Source organism: Podarcis pityusensis (assembly GCF_964106645.2).
Source record: "Podarcis pityusensis genome assembly, chromosome: 15".
Lineage (NCBI taxonomy): Eukaryota > Metazoa > Chordata > Lepidosauria > Squamata > Lacertidae > Podarcis > Podarcis pityusensis.
The window spans coordinates 15,279,197-15,296,214 of NC_138040.1; the positions used below are offsets into that span (position 1 = coordinate 15,279,197).

At 45.8% G+C, this 17,018-nt stretch overlaps 1 protein-coding gene across 3 annotated transcripts; it reads right to left on the minus strand.

The window, feature by feature from the left end:
- Positions 1-8,469: 8,469 nt before the first annotated feature.
- On the minus strand, positions 8,470-16,481 carry PIMREG (PICALM interacting mitotic regulator). 3 transcript variants are annotated; one of them, XM_080983890.1, is made up of 6 exons: positions 15,956-16,481; positions 14,011-14,321; positions 13,509-13,825; positions 12,079-12,174; positions 10,515-10,568; positions 8,805-8,938 (listed from the first exon to the last, which is right to left on the minus strand). In XM_080983890.1, the coding sequence occupies exons 1-5, from the start codon at positions 16,131-16,133 to the stop codon at positions 10,538-10,540; spliced, it is 933 nt and encodes a 310-aa protein (XP_080840016.1). In that variant the 5' UTR covers positions 16,134-16,481; the 3' UTR covers positions 8,805-8,938; positions 10,515-10,537. The 3 variants fall into 3 exon arrangements, with proteins under 3 accessions (XP_080840015.1, XP_080840017.1, XP_080840016.1); XM_080983889.1 differs by lacking the exon at positions 10,515-10,568 and having other exon boundaries at positions 8,470-8,938; XM_080983891.1 differs by lacking the exon at positions 10,515-10,568 and having other exon boundaries at positions 8,470-8,938; positions 14,011-14,357; positions 15,956-16,092.
- Between the last annotated feature and the right edge of the window lie 537 nt (positions 16,482-17,018).

Below are 17,018 nucleotides of genomic sequence, written 5' to 3' on the forward strand. Positions count from 1 at the left end.
ACACACCAACCTCAGGTTGGTTTAGGCCAAGAGGAAATATTTGCTAGGTTCTTCCTCGATCGAACAGAGAAGTCCCACTTCCTTGTTCCTGGGGGATAAATTTCTGAGATACTGGAGCAGGAAAGGTTATATAAATATTAGTCAGTGATTTATTCTTAAGAAAGAAGAGGGATCCAACCCACTTCAAAAAATGCAATGAAGCATGTCAGAAAAGACCATGCCTTACATTCCTGACAAGGGATATGCAAATCTGTTGATTTCACTTTCGCATTCTGGCTTTCTTGAATTCAGTTTCCCACTTCACCACATCACTTTGCTGATTTATTTATTTTAAAAAGAAGTCCTTGAGAAAATTCAGCAGAATTTTCATGCACGTTGAATGCAGTTTTGACTATTCTGCCAAAAAAGAAAGAAAGAAAGAAAGAAAAGAAAAGAAATATTTACCTTATGCAATGCATTTTGTATGTATTTCAGTAATATCTGCAATTTTAGGCACATCTTAATATATGCATTTTTTTGTACACCTTACTTGGTTGGAAAGAACTGCATGTGCGAAATCTGGATGACTGCAGATTTCGAAGGACGATTTTGCCTGTCAGCATGTTTTGTTTCAAAAACCGCAAATCAGGTAGGTTGGCCTTTGAATGCAAACTGGATTGCATTTCTCCTCAGCCCTTGTCCTGATATATTCAGAGTAAAACTCTCCCCTGTTCCCCCTCACCCCGCAAAGGAAAGTTGCCTTTAAACAAGGTGGTTTTGACCTCCTTGCTTCTCACTATACCTGAGGACCCAAACTGCCTTTGTGAATCAGTCATCAGGCCATTGATGTGCTCAGAAAAGACTTTGAAAATATTGACCAGCAACAGAGGTTGATGGGATGTGTGTTTTCTCAAAAGTGGATCCCAACGAATCTAGTCAGACTTGGGTCACATCCACACCATACGTTTAAAGCAAATTTATGCCACTTATTGTAGAGTTGGAAAAAGGTTCATGAAAGGGCAACCCTTTCCAGATTACAGCATTTGGGACTTTTAGTTTAGAGAAAAGGCAAGTAAGAGAAGACAAGACAAAAGTCCATACAATCATGCATGGCATTTGGGAGATGGGGAGAAAAACTTTCCTCCATTCACTATGTCGTGACACTGGAAGTCGTGGACACCCAATGAAGCTGAATGTCGGAAGGTTCAAGACAGAGAAAAGAACGTTCTTCTTCGCACAGCACATTGTTAAGGTATGGAACTCATTGCCACAGGAGGCAGTGACGGCCACCAACTTGGATGGTTTGAAAAGAGGATTAGACTAATTCATGGAGAAGGCTATCCATGGCTACTAACCATGAAGGCTATGCTTCTGAATACCAGGAGGTTAGAGTGCTCTTGTACTCCCTAATGGGGGGTTTGCCATAAGGGGCATTTGGTTGGCCACCGTGAGAACTAATCACTGCCACCTGAGGCAGCAGCCTCCTTGTGTCCAGTGGTAGGGCTGGTCCTCTAAAGTGGTTCTTCTAAAAAGTTTCATAGAATCATAGACTCATAGAGTTGGAAGGGACCATGAGGGTCATCCAGTCCAACCCCCTGCAATGCAGGAATCTTTTGCCCAACATGAGGCTTGAACTCACGACCCCGAGAAGCTGCTCCTGTTCAGCTGTTGACTTACATTGTACAGTGGAAATTTAAATTCCTCACAGAACTTAAGAAGCAGGAAGGCTGTGTGCTTCTTGCTTGCTGGATTTTCCCTTGCTTCGAGACAAACCAAAGCTGGGAGTTTTGGGTGGGGTGGAAACAATAATCCCTTTTTTTGCAGAGGTCTCTTGGGCAAATATGTTTGATGGCCCAGTTCCAGAATCTAGAATCTTCTGAAAAGCTCTGATCTGTACACAGAGCTCTATGCTGGCTTACACACCATGTCAGTGGCACCCATGAATATGTTTTTTTGTTGTTGTTGTTTTGATGGTTTCCTCACTTTTCTTTACTCGGATTCTTTTTTACAGTTGCTGGTGTGTTTTTTTCAGTTTTTTTATTAATTTTCACAAAATTATAAACGAACAAGACAAACAAACAAACACAAATCATAATCTTATTAGAAATTATACTCCTTAACATTGTTAAGTGACTTCCTCGCTTCCCCTTGGTTGAATTTCCATGCCTATCCATTTAACGGTTTTCCAAATCACAGTTCTTATAAAATTTACCTTTAGCTTTAACATCTTTCAATCTTTACCTTTTGAAATTATATAAATTGATTCATCATTTAACTTATATAAAATCCTAAGCCTATTAGTTATCTGCAAGTTATTTCCAACTAATTTAACTTAACATATTTAATTAAATAATCATTAATTTTTTTCCATTCTTCCTGGTACTCCTCCTCCTTCTGGTCGCGGACTCTTCCAGTTAGGTCGGCTAGCTCCGAAAAATCAATCATCTTATGAACATGTTTGTTTTTGATAAATGGAGATACTGCTGTTTCATGCACCCTATGAGACAGCTTGGTCAGTTAGTCCCGATCCATTTTAGAAGCTGTTCTTCTGTGATCCAGAATGGTGAAAGATGCAGGACGGATGAAAGGAAAGACTTCTTCACAGTGCAGAATTAAACTGTGGAACTCCCTCTCGCAGGAAACATCGAAGACCATCAACTTGGATGGCTTTAAAATAGGATTGGACAAATGCATGGAGGATATCAACAGCTACTAGCCTCAATGGCTATAAAGCTGGATGTATCAATGCTTCTGTATCCCCATTGCTGGAAGCTGCAGGAGGGGAGAGGGCTCTTGTGCTTGAATCCTGCTTGCAGGTTTCCCATGTGGATATCTGGGTGTCTACTGTGGGAGCAGGATGACATGGGTCTGATCCATAATACTGTAAGTTTTGCTTATGTTCTTAAAATCTGCAGCCTTAGCCAGCAGGAAGGACTGAGAATTTATTACGCTGTTTTGCTCGCCAGATGTCTTGAGTGCCAACATGACTGCTTTCTTTTGGGACTGGTAAGGAAGCCATAAGGAAGCATCTTTGTCAAACACTATAAAATAACTCTTGTTTTTCACCTCTTGCCTTGTTTGGTGTGACTAAGACAAAGCACACAATGAGGGGATATCAAATCAGGAGGAAACAAAATGAACAGGTTAATGTTTCTTTAAACCAGTGGTTTTCAAGCAGTGTGTCATGTGTTATAAGAATTTCAGGTCTCAAATATATAAATTAAATGTACAAGGCAAACACGTACATTACTATATACACCACATGTCTGAAACAGTACAGGAAGACAGTCCTGAAACCATTTTGACCAAATGTTTCTCTGCAAGGAGGATTCCTGGATTCAGGAATTAAGTAGTTATAATACCAAAGAGTGGCCAAAACCCAGATAATGCAATCAGGTAAATGGCAGACAGGAGATAAACACACACTCAGGATTCTGTTTCAGATCAGCCCCTGTGATGTATATATGATGTATTGGGGGAGGTGGTCCTGGGCTACACCCCTTCTGTGATGTATGTATGATGTTTCTGGGGGTGGTCTGGAGTTTGAGGGTGGGCAATTTCAAAGTCTATATAAGGGCAGGCAAACCTTTGTTTTGGGTCCTCCTCCTCCTCTCTCCTGCGTGTGAGGGGAGCACCCTGTTGCAACAGTTTTAATAAAGATCAGGCTTTCTAGCTGCTTTACTTCTCAGTATTCTCTGGTTGGCCTCTGTTATTTTCTCCTACCAATAGGGAACTCATGTAAGGGCTCTTGGATACCCCATAAGGGGAAAAAGGAAGATTTTGTTTACAACACATGGCACCCTGGGGTGCCTTGAATGGTGGTCAAGGGTGCTGTGGGCAACTCTGGCCTCTGCCCCTCTTTCCTTCTCTCCCTCCTCTGATGCCCTCTCACGTCTCTGCCTCCCAAAGGCTTGCACAGCTTTCCGTTGCAGCAGCCCTGGCTACAAGTTCCGCAGGCAAATGGTGCTTCTGGGGCTGGCCAGGCGGTGCTGATTGCCAGGAGCTGAGGCAGCTTTGGAGTAAGCAAGCAAACGGGTGAGAGAGCCCAGCCAGACAGTCTGCCAGCTCTTGCCATTGGGAATTGACAGATAAGTGGGAGGCTGGACACAGGCACGGTGCTGGCCTTTCTTGTCCTTGTTGTGTGCAAGGCCTGCCTGGCAGCTGAGTGCCCAGTGCTAAAGGGGAGCCTTTCCGCCATGCAGGCCCAGCAGCACCTGCTGCTGCCTCCCAAGGTAGAGTTCTGGACTTATCTTCACCTTTGGCCAGTCTCTGCTGGGCCACTAAGGCTGGGGGCATCCTCTTCCCAGGCCCCTGTGAGGCAGTATGAGGAGGTATCTCTCTTTAGAGTGAGGGGGACAGCTCAGAGACCAGGAGCAGCAGCAGGACTCCCAAGGAGTGGAAAGAGGAGAGGAGGCTGAGGGAACACTAACGGAGGGTGTTTGGAAAAAGGTGAGAGGCTGCCAGCTCTGCAGGAAAGGGGTGTCATAACTGGGCTCCTGTCGTAGAAAGAATGTAGTTGGTCAAGGGACACAAAAAGGTTGAAAACCTCTGCATTAAACCAAGGCAAGCGGCACAATACCAAGGCTACCCGTAATGTTATTCTCTTGTGACAAACTTAGGCAGGTAACGTGGGGGACATCTGTGGCCTTCTGGTGGAGATGATGATGGATGCCAGCAGCCAGCAGGACCAATGGTTAGGGTTGATGGGTATATTAGTAGTAGTAGTATTAAATACTGCCTTTTTCTCAGTGTGGGAATCAAAGCACTTACAAAAATTAAAACAACACTGATAAAATACAGAAGACTAAAAACATGCTGGGGTCCATGGGGTCACGAAGAGTCGGACACAACTAAACAACAACAAAAAATGTATAAAAGATAATAGATAAAAAGTAATTAAACTCTAAAAGAAGAGAGAGAGAGAGAGAGAGAGAGGCCTCCCTCAAGGACCTCAGAGCTTCGGCAGGATCATAGGAGAGAATAGGGTCCTTCAGATAGCCAGGGCTGAAGCTGTTCAAGGCTTTCATGACCAATATTTGAATTGTGCCCACAAACAGAGCAATAGCCAGTGGAGCTGTTGTAACATGGGATTTGCATGCTCCCTATAACCCTTCCAGCAACTTCTGGAGGGTGCTATATTCTCCACCCCTGTTCTATTGTATCTGGCACCCAGCGGTAGATGCCTCTGGATATGGAGTTTCCATTGAGATCTCAGCGCTATTAGACCTTGACAGACATATCCATGACAAATTTGCTTAACCCCCTTTCAAAAAGATCCCTGGTGGTCAGATTCTGGGTCTGTTGAGCAGAGCACCATGTTTTGCACTAGATACCTATCATAGCATCACCAATGGTCAGGGATGATGGGAGTTGGAGTCTAGCAACACCCATTCCCCACCCATTCTACAGAATGGTTTGTTTTGCTTCTTGACTCATTGACCACAACAGCACTGGCTGTTACAGCTGGCTGAATGGGCCATTATGAGGCAGATAGAAGCTGGATCTGTTTGTGTGCTGAAGGACTTCAACAAAGGGCTGGTCGCCTTAGGAATGCCCTTTGCTCATTGTGTAATTAAACAATAGCTTTATGCCTGGAAGTTGCATCTTAAAATCCCTTTTGAACAAAGTTCATCTGAAGGGGATTTTCAGGCTCAGCTTCCGGGCATAAGGTTATATTTTCATACCACTAAGAACTCTTCTTCTTTCTTCTTTGGCGATCACTCGTAGCCGCGTAAGATTGTCTTCCATAAACATAGTTTTAACAGTGAGTCCGTGACTGTGGAGGCCAATTCAGGATCCACACGTCCTTCCACAGTGGGGACATAGGTTTCCGGGCAGGAGTCGACCACAGTGAGGGTTTGCCAAATGTGCCTTCCTCTTAGCACGTTTCTCCCTTTCGTCCCGAGTTCTGGTGTCTTCAAAGCCCATGACACCTTTGGTAAAGGCTGTTCTCCAATTGGGGCACTCGCAGTCCAGTGTTTCCCAGTTGTTGGTGTTTATACTACATTTTTTTAGATGTAAGGACTAGGGTTATGCCAGAGGGACCATCCCTTTGAAGCAGTCCTTCAGCATTGAAATGGAACCCTTTCATTTGTCCTTCTGACCAGAAAGTTAGTCAGGAGAAAGAATAGGAAGTTATAACACAGCCAGAAGGAAAAATGGGGGAAAGAATTAAAAACTAGTGGTGGGGGAGTTTCACAGAGCAAAGAGGTTTGCTGCATGGGCCCCTGCAGTTCCTGCCTTTACAGAACCAAACTTTGTTGTCATGTTGGCCTACACAGAAACCAAGGAATCTGGGAAAGAACAACCATTGCTCAATAGTATAGCACCTGCCTTGCATGCAGAAGGCCTCGGATTCACTCCCTGGCAGCGTGGGAAATACGAAGCACTGGAGAATTTCGGCCAGTCCGTGTCGGGAATGCTGAGCAACATGGACACAGCACAAGGCAGTTTCCTGCTAAAATCTGCTCTTTCTTCAGAACCACCCTCACTCACCAAACATCTGCAAAGGCAAGTTTTGGAAGCAACAGCTCAACTATTGCTTAAGCTTAAATCCTTCTAGACAAAGGAGGACCCACGGAAGATGAAAAGGAGACAGACTTTAAAGAGAAAAGCTTTGTTTTGAATGTTGGACCCCAACCAGTTTTTTTAAAGGGCAACTCTTCCCTGTGGCATCTGAAGTTATCCAACCCTGAGAAGCCTCAATGAGTTGCCCGGGGCCATTGATGTTTAAACAGCTCAATTTTTCTTCAACAAAACAAAATAAAACAAAACACTTTGCTTCTTTTCCTGTACTCAACCGTAAAGCAGGGAGAGATAATAGCTTGCTCTGATCAGACACAAGTTAGAAGATGAAATCAGGAAATGGGAGTTTAAAATCTGGAGCCTGCTTAGGACAACTAACACAGTGCATCTGGTTTCCAGAACTCATTTTACCAGCTGCAATTGGTCTCCAGAGGTTAACTGAGTCCCAAATCAAGATGCAGAGCCCAATGTGAGTTTGCGTTCAAAATGCACGTGTGGTAGAACGGTTAGATTGTTGGGCTGGAAACTGGGGGAGACCAGGGTTCAAATCATTCACTCACAGAAGGCTGACTTTGGGTCAGCCACTAACCTCTCAGCCTAACCTACCTCACAGGGTTGTTGGGGAGGTGGGTTAAATGAAGAGGGGCCAACATGGCGTGATAAAAGTCTGTAAAATTATATCAGGACTACTTGTTGTTTACTGTTGCAACAATTGTTTTCTCAAAATTTATCCTCTGTAGCATGAAAATAAACAGTATTTTTAAAAGGGGGGGGGTCAAACTCTGTCTGCCACCCCCATGGGTAAAAACGTGGTACAGAAACAATTTTTAAAAAAATTAAAGCAGTCACTAGAAGGATGGAGGTTTTCAAGATTGAAGATTGAAGCAAGATGGGCTCTTGGTGAGGCCTGGCAAAACTTTGTTCCCTTGAGGGTGTTAATTTGCATTGGGAGGAAGACCAGGGCTGGAAATATCCCTGTGAAAGCCTGTGTGATTGTGACTTCCTCAAATAATCTACACTCATTATCTACAAAAATCAATAACACACACAATAAGGAAGTTAAGCATTGGTTCTGGAACTGACTGTCTTCTTTGCAATTTGCCCATCTAGGGGACTGTGAACAGTTCTGGTTGCATCATTTTGTACCCTGAGCCAGCAGCCAGGAATGACTGGGAAAGTTGCAGAGGGGTCGCCAAAAGTTAGATTAATTCCCAGCATCCCCCAAATTAGGAGAGGAGCAGGTGGGAGCAGATAGCAGCAATACGTAGCAGTTGATAGGTCTGGCATTGTGTGACATCTCTGCTAAGCAAACAAATAAAGAAGTGACCCAACCCCCAGCTCCACATGTAAATTATGCAAATAGTCTGGGTTGTTTTTTTTTTGCAATTTATTAGCTTTTGACTAGGAATGACAGCGGGTGGGTGGACTGAAGCCCCCCTCCCTCAAACTAGAGGGATGCTGAATAAGTTTTCAAAGGCCCAATATTTTGTTGTGTGTTGTCAAAACCTTTTCAGCCAACTCCTTTCATGCATAAGGACTAGAAGCTTGGTGTTTCTCTTTTAAATCAAAGCCCAAAATTACCAGGAAGCTGCATTCAGTCTCACATTTTACACTTCTTCTTTGGGCCTCCTTCAAGTTGGTTTGCGGGGGGCGGGGTGTCATACAGACAACCCGGACACTCCCAGCTAACTTTGGCTGGTGCTTTTAATAGAGTGCTGAATGACACACATAGGCCCAAACAGGGAACAATTAAAAATGAGATGGTAAAGTCTTCCTAATATAAAAAGCTAAAGCAGGGCTAGATGAGCCTTTGCCAACCTGCTGCCCTACTGATGTCACTGGACTCCAACTCCCATCACTCCTCATCACTGGCAGTGCTGGCTGCTGGGAGTTGTAGTTCAGCAACATCTGGAAGGAACCACAACATCCTTCATCCCTGCTTTCCAGCGATTAAGCAGGCCAGCATTGTAGCTTTATTTCCTTTTATTCATTGATACACTTACACCTCAGCCTTCAAATAAAAGAGAGATAAAATTCAGGTTGGTTAAGCTTCACTTAATGCCATAAATAGGATCAGTTTTAGCAGAGACGTTCACATATATAGGAAGAAAAATCCATGTAGTTTCACTGAGACGTTACAAAATTAGTGTGTATTTTTTTAAACACAAGCTTATTCAGAGTAGAATACAAAAAACACTATTTTTAAAAAGTAAGATAAACACACACACACACACACACACAAACAAACAAACATACCCTTCATATTCTCGAAGATTAATACTATTTAAAGTTATTTTCAGCCCAGCTGCTGAGCTCCCAGCGCAGTTTGGCCACCCGCCTCCTGAGCGAAGACTGGGAGAGGTTTCGGGACCGCACTTGGGCAGCCCGCAAGTTCTGCGCCATCACCTGGTAGTAGTTGACAATGGCTTGATCTCTGCAGAGAAGGAGAAAAGTGTGTTAAGGTCATCTCACGTCAAAGGACTTCCAAGTTAGATCGGTGAAGACAGGGCAGACACTTCCCAAGGAATAGATGGCCGCCTATCTGACTGGGCTGCCACAGCCACCCTGGGCAGCTGCCAGCAAACTAAAACATCACAGTAAAATGTCAAACATTAAAGGAGCATTGTTAGCACATTAAATGTTTGGTGTGGATGGAAGCTGACAGCCAGGGCTGCCAACACCCTGGGTTGGTTGGTTGTATGTTAGAAGGCAAGCCAGTGAGGGCTGACTGAGGGCAGGCCACAGTTGGTGATGCAGCGCCATATTTCACAGAATCGTAGAGTTGGAAGGGCTGCAGGAGTCTCTTCCATGGCAGATATTGAAATACTTTATTGTCACTTGTACAACTTGTATACAGTGAGATTACTCGAGCACCCCCCACTCAGCTCTCCTAGTCTTAATTCCCTTCGTTTACTGACGGACACCCACCAAACCCTAAAGTCAGTTGCCCTGTTGTTATCTTTTCATCCAGCAGCCTAACAGCCCATGGATAGAAGCTGTTCTTTACCCTGTTGGTGTGACTAATCATGCTTCTATATCTTCTGCCCCAGGAGATCAAGAAAGCGCTGGCCAGGCACTTTAAATCTGTTTAAAAACCTCCAAGGGAGGAGAGTCCATCACCTTCCCAGGGAGTCTGTTCCACTGTCGAACAGCTCTTACCATCAGAAAGTTCTTCCTAATGTTTAGTCGGATTATCCTTCCTTGTCATTTTATAGAATCACAGAAGTCAGAAGGGACCCCAAGCATCATTCAGCCCAACCCTCTGCAATGCAGAAATCTCAACTACAATAAATCACCCATGACAGATGCCCATCCAACCTCTGCTTAAAAACCTAGGAAGGAGAGTCCACCACCTGTCGAACAGCTCTTGCTGTCAGAAAGTTCTTCCTGATGTTCAGCTGGAATATCCTTTCTTGTAATGTGAGCCCTACCCTTCGGAGCAGCAGAAAATAAGCCCACTCCATCTTCCATGGGACAGCCCTTCAGATATTTGAAGGTAGCTATCATATGACCTCTCGGTCTCCTCTTCTCCAGGCTAAACATCCCCAACTCCCTCAACCGTTCCTCATAAGGCATGGTTTCCAAGCCCTTAATCGTCTTGGTTGCCCTCCTCTGCACACCTTCCAGCTTTCCAATATCCTTCTTAAATTGGAGTGCCCAGAGCTGGACCCACAACTCCAGGTGGGGGTCTGACTAAGGCAGAATAGAGCAGTACCATAACTTCCCATGAACTGGACATTAGACTTCTGTAGATGTAACCCAGAAGAAATGCACTGGCTTTTCCTGGCTAAACTGCTTGACACCCATGTACCCACCCAAACCATCTGCAAACACATAAGGAAGGCTAGTATTATTCAGGGGGTAGCTGTCATAGAAAACCAGGGGGTAAAGGTTCTGAAGAGGGCTTTAATTTGGCATGCACATATATCTTTAAAAAGCTGGTGTTCTTCATGCAGGAAACGGGTGTGTTAGAGAATATTCCAAGCAAAACAAAAAGAGCACATTTTTACCTGGGTGTTTGTTTTTTTTCTCTTCAGTTAGAAATGAGAGAATCTCTCATATCGCTAGTAGATGGAGAGAATATTAGGAACAAAGGGTTTACAAGCTGAAAAGGTATGAGATTTTCAACTGGCTCATAGGTGGTTCCATTTTGATGCCGCTAGAGCCTTGGTCAGCAACAGGCTGCCCTCTAGAATATCTCAGGACAGGAAGATAAGAGCCACGCTCCTGAGCTCCACCACCTGCCAGCCACCCCCATTGCCACAACCTTCTTTCCATTCCTTTGGATTGGCAAGGAACAAAATCATAGAGTTGTGGGCTTAGACAGGACCAGAAAGGTCAGCCAGTCCTCCAGCTCCCTGCAAGTGCAGGAAGGAAATATCTATGGCAACAACATCCCTGGTAGGTGTGCCATCCAGCTTAAAAAGCAACAACACCAACTCTAAATGGGGGGGGGGGGGAGTTTAAAAAGGGGATTGAGCAGCATTTGATAACCAAGGACCTGAATGCAGGGTAACCAGCATGGGGTGCCCTCCATATGTTCATACATGGAAAAATATAAATGCTAAATAATTATAGAGTGGAGCGTGCTTGTAAAAGCAGCAGAGCCATTTTTCACCAGCTCCTTCTGACGTTTACTTCCATCCTTAGGTGTCTTACAATGAATTTTGAAGGGTCTGGAAGAACCCCCAACCCTGTTGCTGAGGTTGCTGCCAGGAAACCCCTGTTCCTCTCCCAGAGCTACAATTCCCGGAGTGGTTTAACAGTAAATCCCTCTTCCCAGGGAACAGCCCCAAAGAAGCCTGGGAACTGTAGTATGTTGAGGGTGTTGAGAAGCCTCTATTCCTCTCCCAGAACTACAGTTCCCAAAGTGGTAAATCTCTCTTCCCAGGGAACTCTGGGAATTGTAGCACTCTGGGAGGGGAGTAGAGGCCACCCAGCACCCTCAGCAAACTATAGTTCCCAGGATTTTTGGGGGGAAGTCATGGCAATACTGCTTTAAATGTTTGGTGCAGATAATGATAATTGGCAAGGAGTTGCCACCCCTAAGCAGGCATCTTTGTTGCAGTCGGCTGTATCAGTCCTACTCAGAGTAGAATCATTGAAATTAACTGACATGCCTAGCATCATAGAATTGCAGAGTTGGAAGGGATACAGAGGCTCTTCTAGTCCAATCCTCAGCTTAGGTCTGATCATTTAAGCGAGTTTATTCCAAGTAGAATACAACCTACTGCTTTGGGTGCCCATAAAAACATATTGATAATGTTATTGTCTGCTGTCTTTAAATCCTGTTTTCAATCATGTGGGGGGGTTTTTATGACTGTTGCATACTCTTATGTAAACCACTTAGAGACTTTAAAAAACAACAACTAAGGGCTAATTTCTCACTGAAGAAATAAATACCCTCCATCTGCAAAAGCACATTTGACCAGGAGAATTGAAACATAGGCACCCTTCAAGTAATGCACTCCCCGCCACAGGCCAGAGTCAAGGCAACTACAGCCCCGCTCTAAATAGCAGGCAAGTAGCCTGGCCAGTGGGAGGAAGAAGCCCCACCCGACACAACGGGCTCACCTCTCTTCTTGGACAATGATGTCGTTGAAGGCCCGAGAGAGACACTTCAACTGGCGAATGCCGGTGGAGACCAGCTCCAGGTTGCAATCAAATTGTCTGCAATGGAGAGAGAACGAAGGAGGGTCATGAATCGGGTCTTGAGCAAGAGACTGGGGACTTCTTCCTAGCCCGGTCCATTATTATTTATTTAATTCTAGCGGCCTCATCGCTTGGGAATACCAAGAAACCATAAAGTCACTGTAGTTTTGAAAGGTTCCAGTCTGCCATCTTGAATTAAGATGGGCACTCAATTGTATCCAAAATACAGGTGAAAGCCCTGCTCTTTGATCTCAAGAAGCATTGATGATATCATCAGAGGTGTGCAAAGGCACAGCGGGCAGGAAAGCAACTTTCCAAAACGTATAGATTTATCTATAGAGCACTTCAAACTGACCTCTCTTAAGCCAGCTTGAGCCCCTAGGATTAGCGCTATGGGGGAATTCAGGCAAGGACCATCAGCAGGAGTAGCCTCCGCAGAACGCAACAGACATTCCTTTGAATGGATGAACCAGAAGAGGAAGGAAGGGGGAGAGAGAGAGAGAGAGAGAGGCTGTGTATGTACAGAAAACTCACGAGTTCTCCGTGGCAGGAATGTAGCCTACTCTGCAAGGATAAGAGTAACATCTTTTGCTCTGTCTATTATTATTATTGTTGTTGTCATGGTTAATTAAATTTATCCCCCGCCTTTCATCAGCAGGTGTCAGAGTGGGTTACAACAATTTAAAATTCAGCATTAAACCAGTTGATGCATACAGTTAATGCATACTATGGAACTTCCTCCCTGGACTAGATGGGCCATTGGCCTGATCTAGAAGGCTCTTATGTTCTAAATCTATTATTCTTATTCAATACAAGCAGCCTCGTTGCTCAGGAGTTCAAAGACACCATAAAGCCACTGCAGTTTTGAAAGGATCAGTCCACCATCTTGAATCAAAATGGCGTCCATCTTTATCCAAACACAGATGAAAACCCTGCTCCTTGACCTCAGGAAACATCGCAATCCCAGGAATTACCTCTGGCCCTGCCCACAATTGCTATGTAGCCCCCAGAAGGTTTCTCCAGAGAGAAAAGTGGCCCTTGGGCAGAAAAAGGTATACCCCTCTTTGCTGGAAAGGCTGACATAGATCTCATATATGGAGTGGCCTTATATTTCCAAGCAAAGAAGAGGTTTCCCTCAGCCTGCAATTTACATGGAAGGGCCAAGATCTGTAATCAGGAACTTTGGCATGCAGGAGAGATGCCCAGCCACAGAGCTGATCGATCAAAACATCAGCCTCACTGGAAACACCTTTTGAGCCTGAAAATAAGAAAGGCTCCAAGCCTCCATTCCTTCCTCCTAAGCCTTTGCTGGCAAACTAGCTCAGCAAGCAGCAGACTTCTCTTCCACTTGCCTCCTTTGTCGGACAGATGCAGGAGAACCGTATGGGCTTCTCAAGGCTGCAGCCCTCATGGATCTCCGAAGAGGGAGGAGCTCTTTTTTAAGCCGGCAGGAGCCAGGCTGAAAGGGGGATCTCTTGCCGGATGGGGACACAATCCTGGTGTCAGATGTCGGGGTCGAGACAGCGGCAAGCCTGTTGCTCTTGCGGCGAGGGGTCCGGGGCGGCCTGCTTTGGGTTTTGGCAGAGCCCCTGCTGCTGCCACCCACAGAAGCTTTGTTCCAGGAGGAGACTAGCGACCGTGTGGGGCCTTGACAGCTTTTCTGGATTTTCTGAAATGGGAAAAAAAAGTATTTAAGGCAGTTTCAATAGTCTTACATTATCGTCACCAATATTGCTTTAGTGATAATGTCATTGTTTTATCTTTTTTTGTAAACCACTTCTAGGAAGCCAAATTAGCATTCCAGTAGCTGGATCTGAACTTCTTTGAATACCTGCCCATTGCAGCCACCCATACCTGCGACACTGTCCCAAAGGCGTTCTTAGCTGTCCTCGTAAGAGTCCGCAAGTTCTGTCTTTTCTCCTTGGCCTCCAGGCTCTCCCATGTTGGATTCTCGTCAATGTTCACCTCCATTTCTTTTAAAGGCATCCGCTTCCGCAGAGACATCCGCATGGACGTCAGGTTGCGAGAAGACTTCTTCCTGAACCTGTCCGGAAGCGGACTCTCCTCTAGATCAGGCAGGATCTCGTGATTTCGCCAGCCGACGGCGGACCCCACCACACTCTGGAACACAGATGCCATCTTCCCTTTCCTTGTGCTGGGCTCCCCTAAGCAAAGTATTGTAAATAAGCCCACTCAGGTTTCTAGTCCATAAGATCACAAAAGGGTTACAGGGAGGGGAGGGGAGAACAAAGGCAGGCATTTAGTGTCAGTTGCTAACCACCTGGATTACTCAAGAGGGGTCAGTCAAATTCCCATCAGGAGATTTACCATATTTTTCGCTCCATAAGACACACTTTTTTCCTCTTAAAAACTGTACGTCTTATGGAGCGAATGTGTGGTCCCTGGAGCTAAATTGCCAGAGTGCAGCACTCTCCTGATCTGCTCTTTGGGGCTGGCGGGGGAAACCCCGGGTGCCGGCAGAGCAGAGCCTGCCTGCTGCTCCCTGAGCTGCTCTTTGGGGCTGTCCTGGCTTCTGGATTAGCTATGTGCAGCCTCCCCTTGCCCGGAAGAGGCTGTGTGTGGCTATCCCCCGCCACCCCAAAGAGCAGCTCAGGGAGCAGCGGGGCTGCGCGCCACTATCTCATAAGCCAGGACAGCAAGCGGGATCACTGTGCAGCAATCCCACTGGCTGTCCTGGCTTCTGGGATTCAGAATATTTTTTTCCTTGCTTTCCTCTTCCAAAAACTAGGCGCGTCTAGAAAAGGGCAACCAGATTGATCAAGGGGTTGATGGAGCAATTCCATTATGAGGAAAAGTTGCAGCGTTTGGGATTTTTAGTTTAGAGAAAAGCCGAGTTAAAAGGCAACGTGATAAATGCTTTTAAAAGTAAAGCATGGCATGGAGAGAGTGGATGGAGAAGTTTTTTTCTCCCTCTCTCATAACAGTAGAACTCATGGCTATTCAAGATGCATGTTGGACAGATGGGTAAACTGTGGAACTCCCTCCCACAGGAGGCAGTGAGGGCCACTGACGTAGATGGCTTTAAAAAAGGATTGGACAAATTCATGGAGGAGAGGAGGGCTATGAATGGCTACTAGCCAGGGTGGCTGTGCTCTGTCTCCGCGGTCAGAGACAGCAATACTTCTGAATCCCAGTTCCTATAAGTCACAGGAGGGGAGAGGGCTCTTGTGTTCAAATCCTGCTTGTGGGTTTCCCAACAGAGGCATCTGGTCGTTGGCCACTGTGAGAACAAGATGCTGGACTATGGGGGCCATTGGCGTGATCCAGCAGGATCTTCTTGTGTTCAAAACTCTATGTAGCTGTATAGCATTCCCAAGCATCACTGGTCGCTGGCTTGAAAAGTTAGTCGGTCTCTAAGGTGCTACTGGAAGGATTTTTTAAATTTTGTTTTGAAAACAAGAAATACTCAGACAGAAACAGCACGCGAGGATAAATGGCTAATGGATCAATGCGCTATCCATTTTTACTGTGGCCGTGCAAAACGATTTCCAAATATTTTGCTTTCCTGGCAACGCGGGGAAACGCCCAGTCTACGTTTTGTTTTGTGTACTCGAGCTTGTTCCCGATCGTTTTGTATTTTATTCGTTTGTATGCTTTTGCTCGTCCACGCCCTGCAGGAATGTAAGACTCGATTTATTCCGCGTTGCAAAGAAAGGCGCGTCGCATCCTGCTTTGGGGTGCAAAGGGGGAGCCTCTATGATGCCCCGATATTTGCATGCATGCATCTGGCTAATAATAATTGCAGCCGGACCCCAGAGAGCCCCCCCCTTAAACTCACCTCTGCCACTTGCAGCTGGGAGATCTAGTCCTCTTTTTGCGGGTCCTTGAAAAGATTTCAAATCGGGCGCCGCCCCCTCCTCGCCCTCTTCAGATTGGCTGGACTCGGCAGCCTCCTTAGCAGAAGGGGCGGGGACAGAGTTTTGAGCCAGGAGCCCAAAGGGAGGCTTTCTGTGCATGCTCAGAGGCGCCCCAGTTTCCTGGCCGCGTCTCTGATCTGAAACGCATTACCAGACCAGTGAGGTCTGTTGATTTCACCGCTGCTAAGGCTGATTTTTAAGGGGCAAAAGCGTGGCGCTCTGCACATGTTCGGAGACCATCAAGCTTCGTGGCCATATCACGTAAATGTGCTCTGGTTTGAAATACACCTTGATCTGAAATTCGCTGACTTGCAAGTTTGCACGTGCTCAGAGCAGCTTCTTTGCTACTACACAGAGGGACTCTAACCTCGAAATCAATTTTTTTGGAGAGTCCCTGAGATAAGAGTCGCAACTAAACGCAGCACCGCCTCTGAGCACGTGTGAAGTGCTCCTGTCCCCGCAGGCTTTTCAAGCGGGAGGCCAGTGGCTTCCTGGGAAATTGGGAGCTTGCAAATTTGGGTTATTTACATGTGTAAGCACCGAATCAGCCTCGCTATTGCAACCCCGATGGAATTTACTCCTGAGTAAACATACAGCCTCAAGTAAAGCTGGACAAAATGGGAGGTAAAAACCTGCAGGGCTTGTCTCTGAGCATGCACAAAGTGCTTTTCCCTCTCAGCAGTGACCAGCCTCAACCCCCGGGGTTTCAGCCAGACATGGGGCCCACCAGCATCCCTCATTTTAAAATATTCTGAGATTATATCTCTTTTTCCCTCAAAGAGATTGAGGAACATAGGAAGCTTCACGCAGCGCATGAACAGCGGAACTCCCTCCCACTGGAGGCAGAGATGTTGGCCACTAACCTAAATGGCCTTTTTAAAAGGATTAGACGAAATTGTGGAGGATATAAGCTTGTTAGCTGCACTGGCCATGCTCTGCCTCCAGAGTCGGGCACGGTGATGCTTCTGAATCCCAGTTGCTGGA

Bases quoted from the DNA above. Each gene is read 5' to 3' on its own strand.
- PIMREG (XM_080983889.1), bottom strand. From the start codon at position 16,133: ATGCACAGAAAGCCTCCCTTTGGGCTCCTGGCTCAAAACTCTGTCCCC. The intron at 14,322-15,955 runs GTGAGTTTAAGG...TACTTTGCTTAG, and splicing joins CCCAGCTGCAAGTGGCAGAG to GGGAGCCCAGCACAAGGAAA. The intron at 13,826-14,010 runs GTATGGGTGGCT...TTCCCATTTCAG, and splicing joins CCTTTGGGACAGTGTCGCAG to AAAATCCAGAAAAGCTGTCA.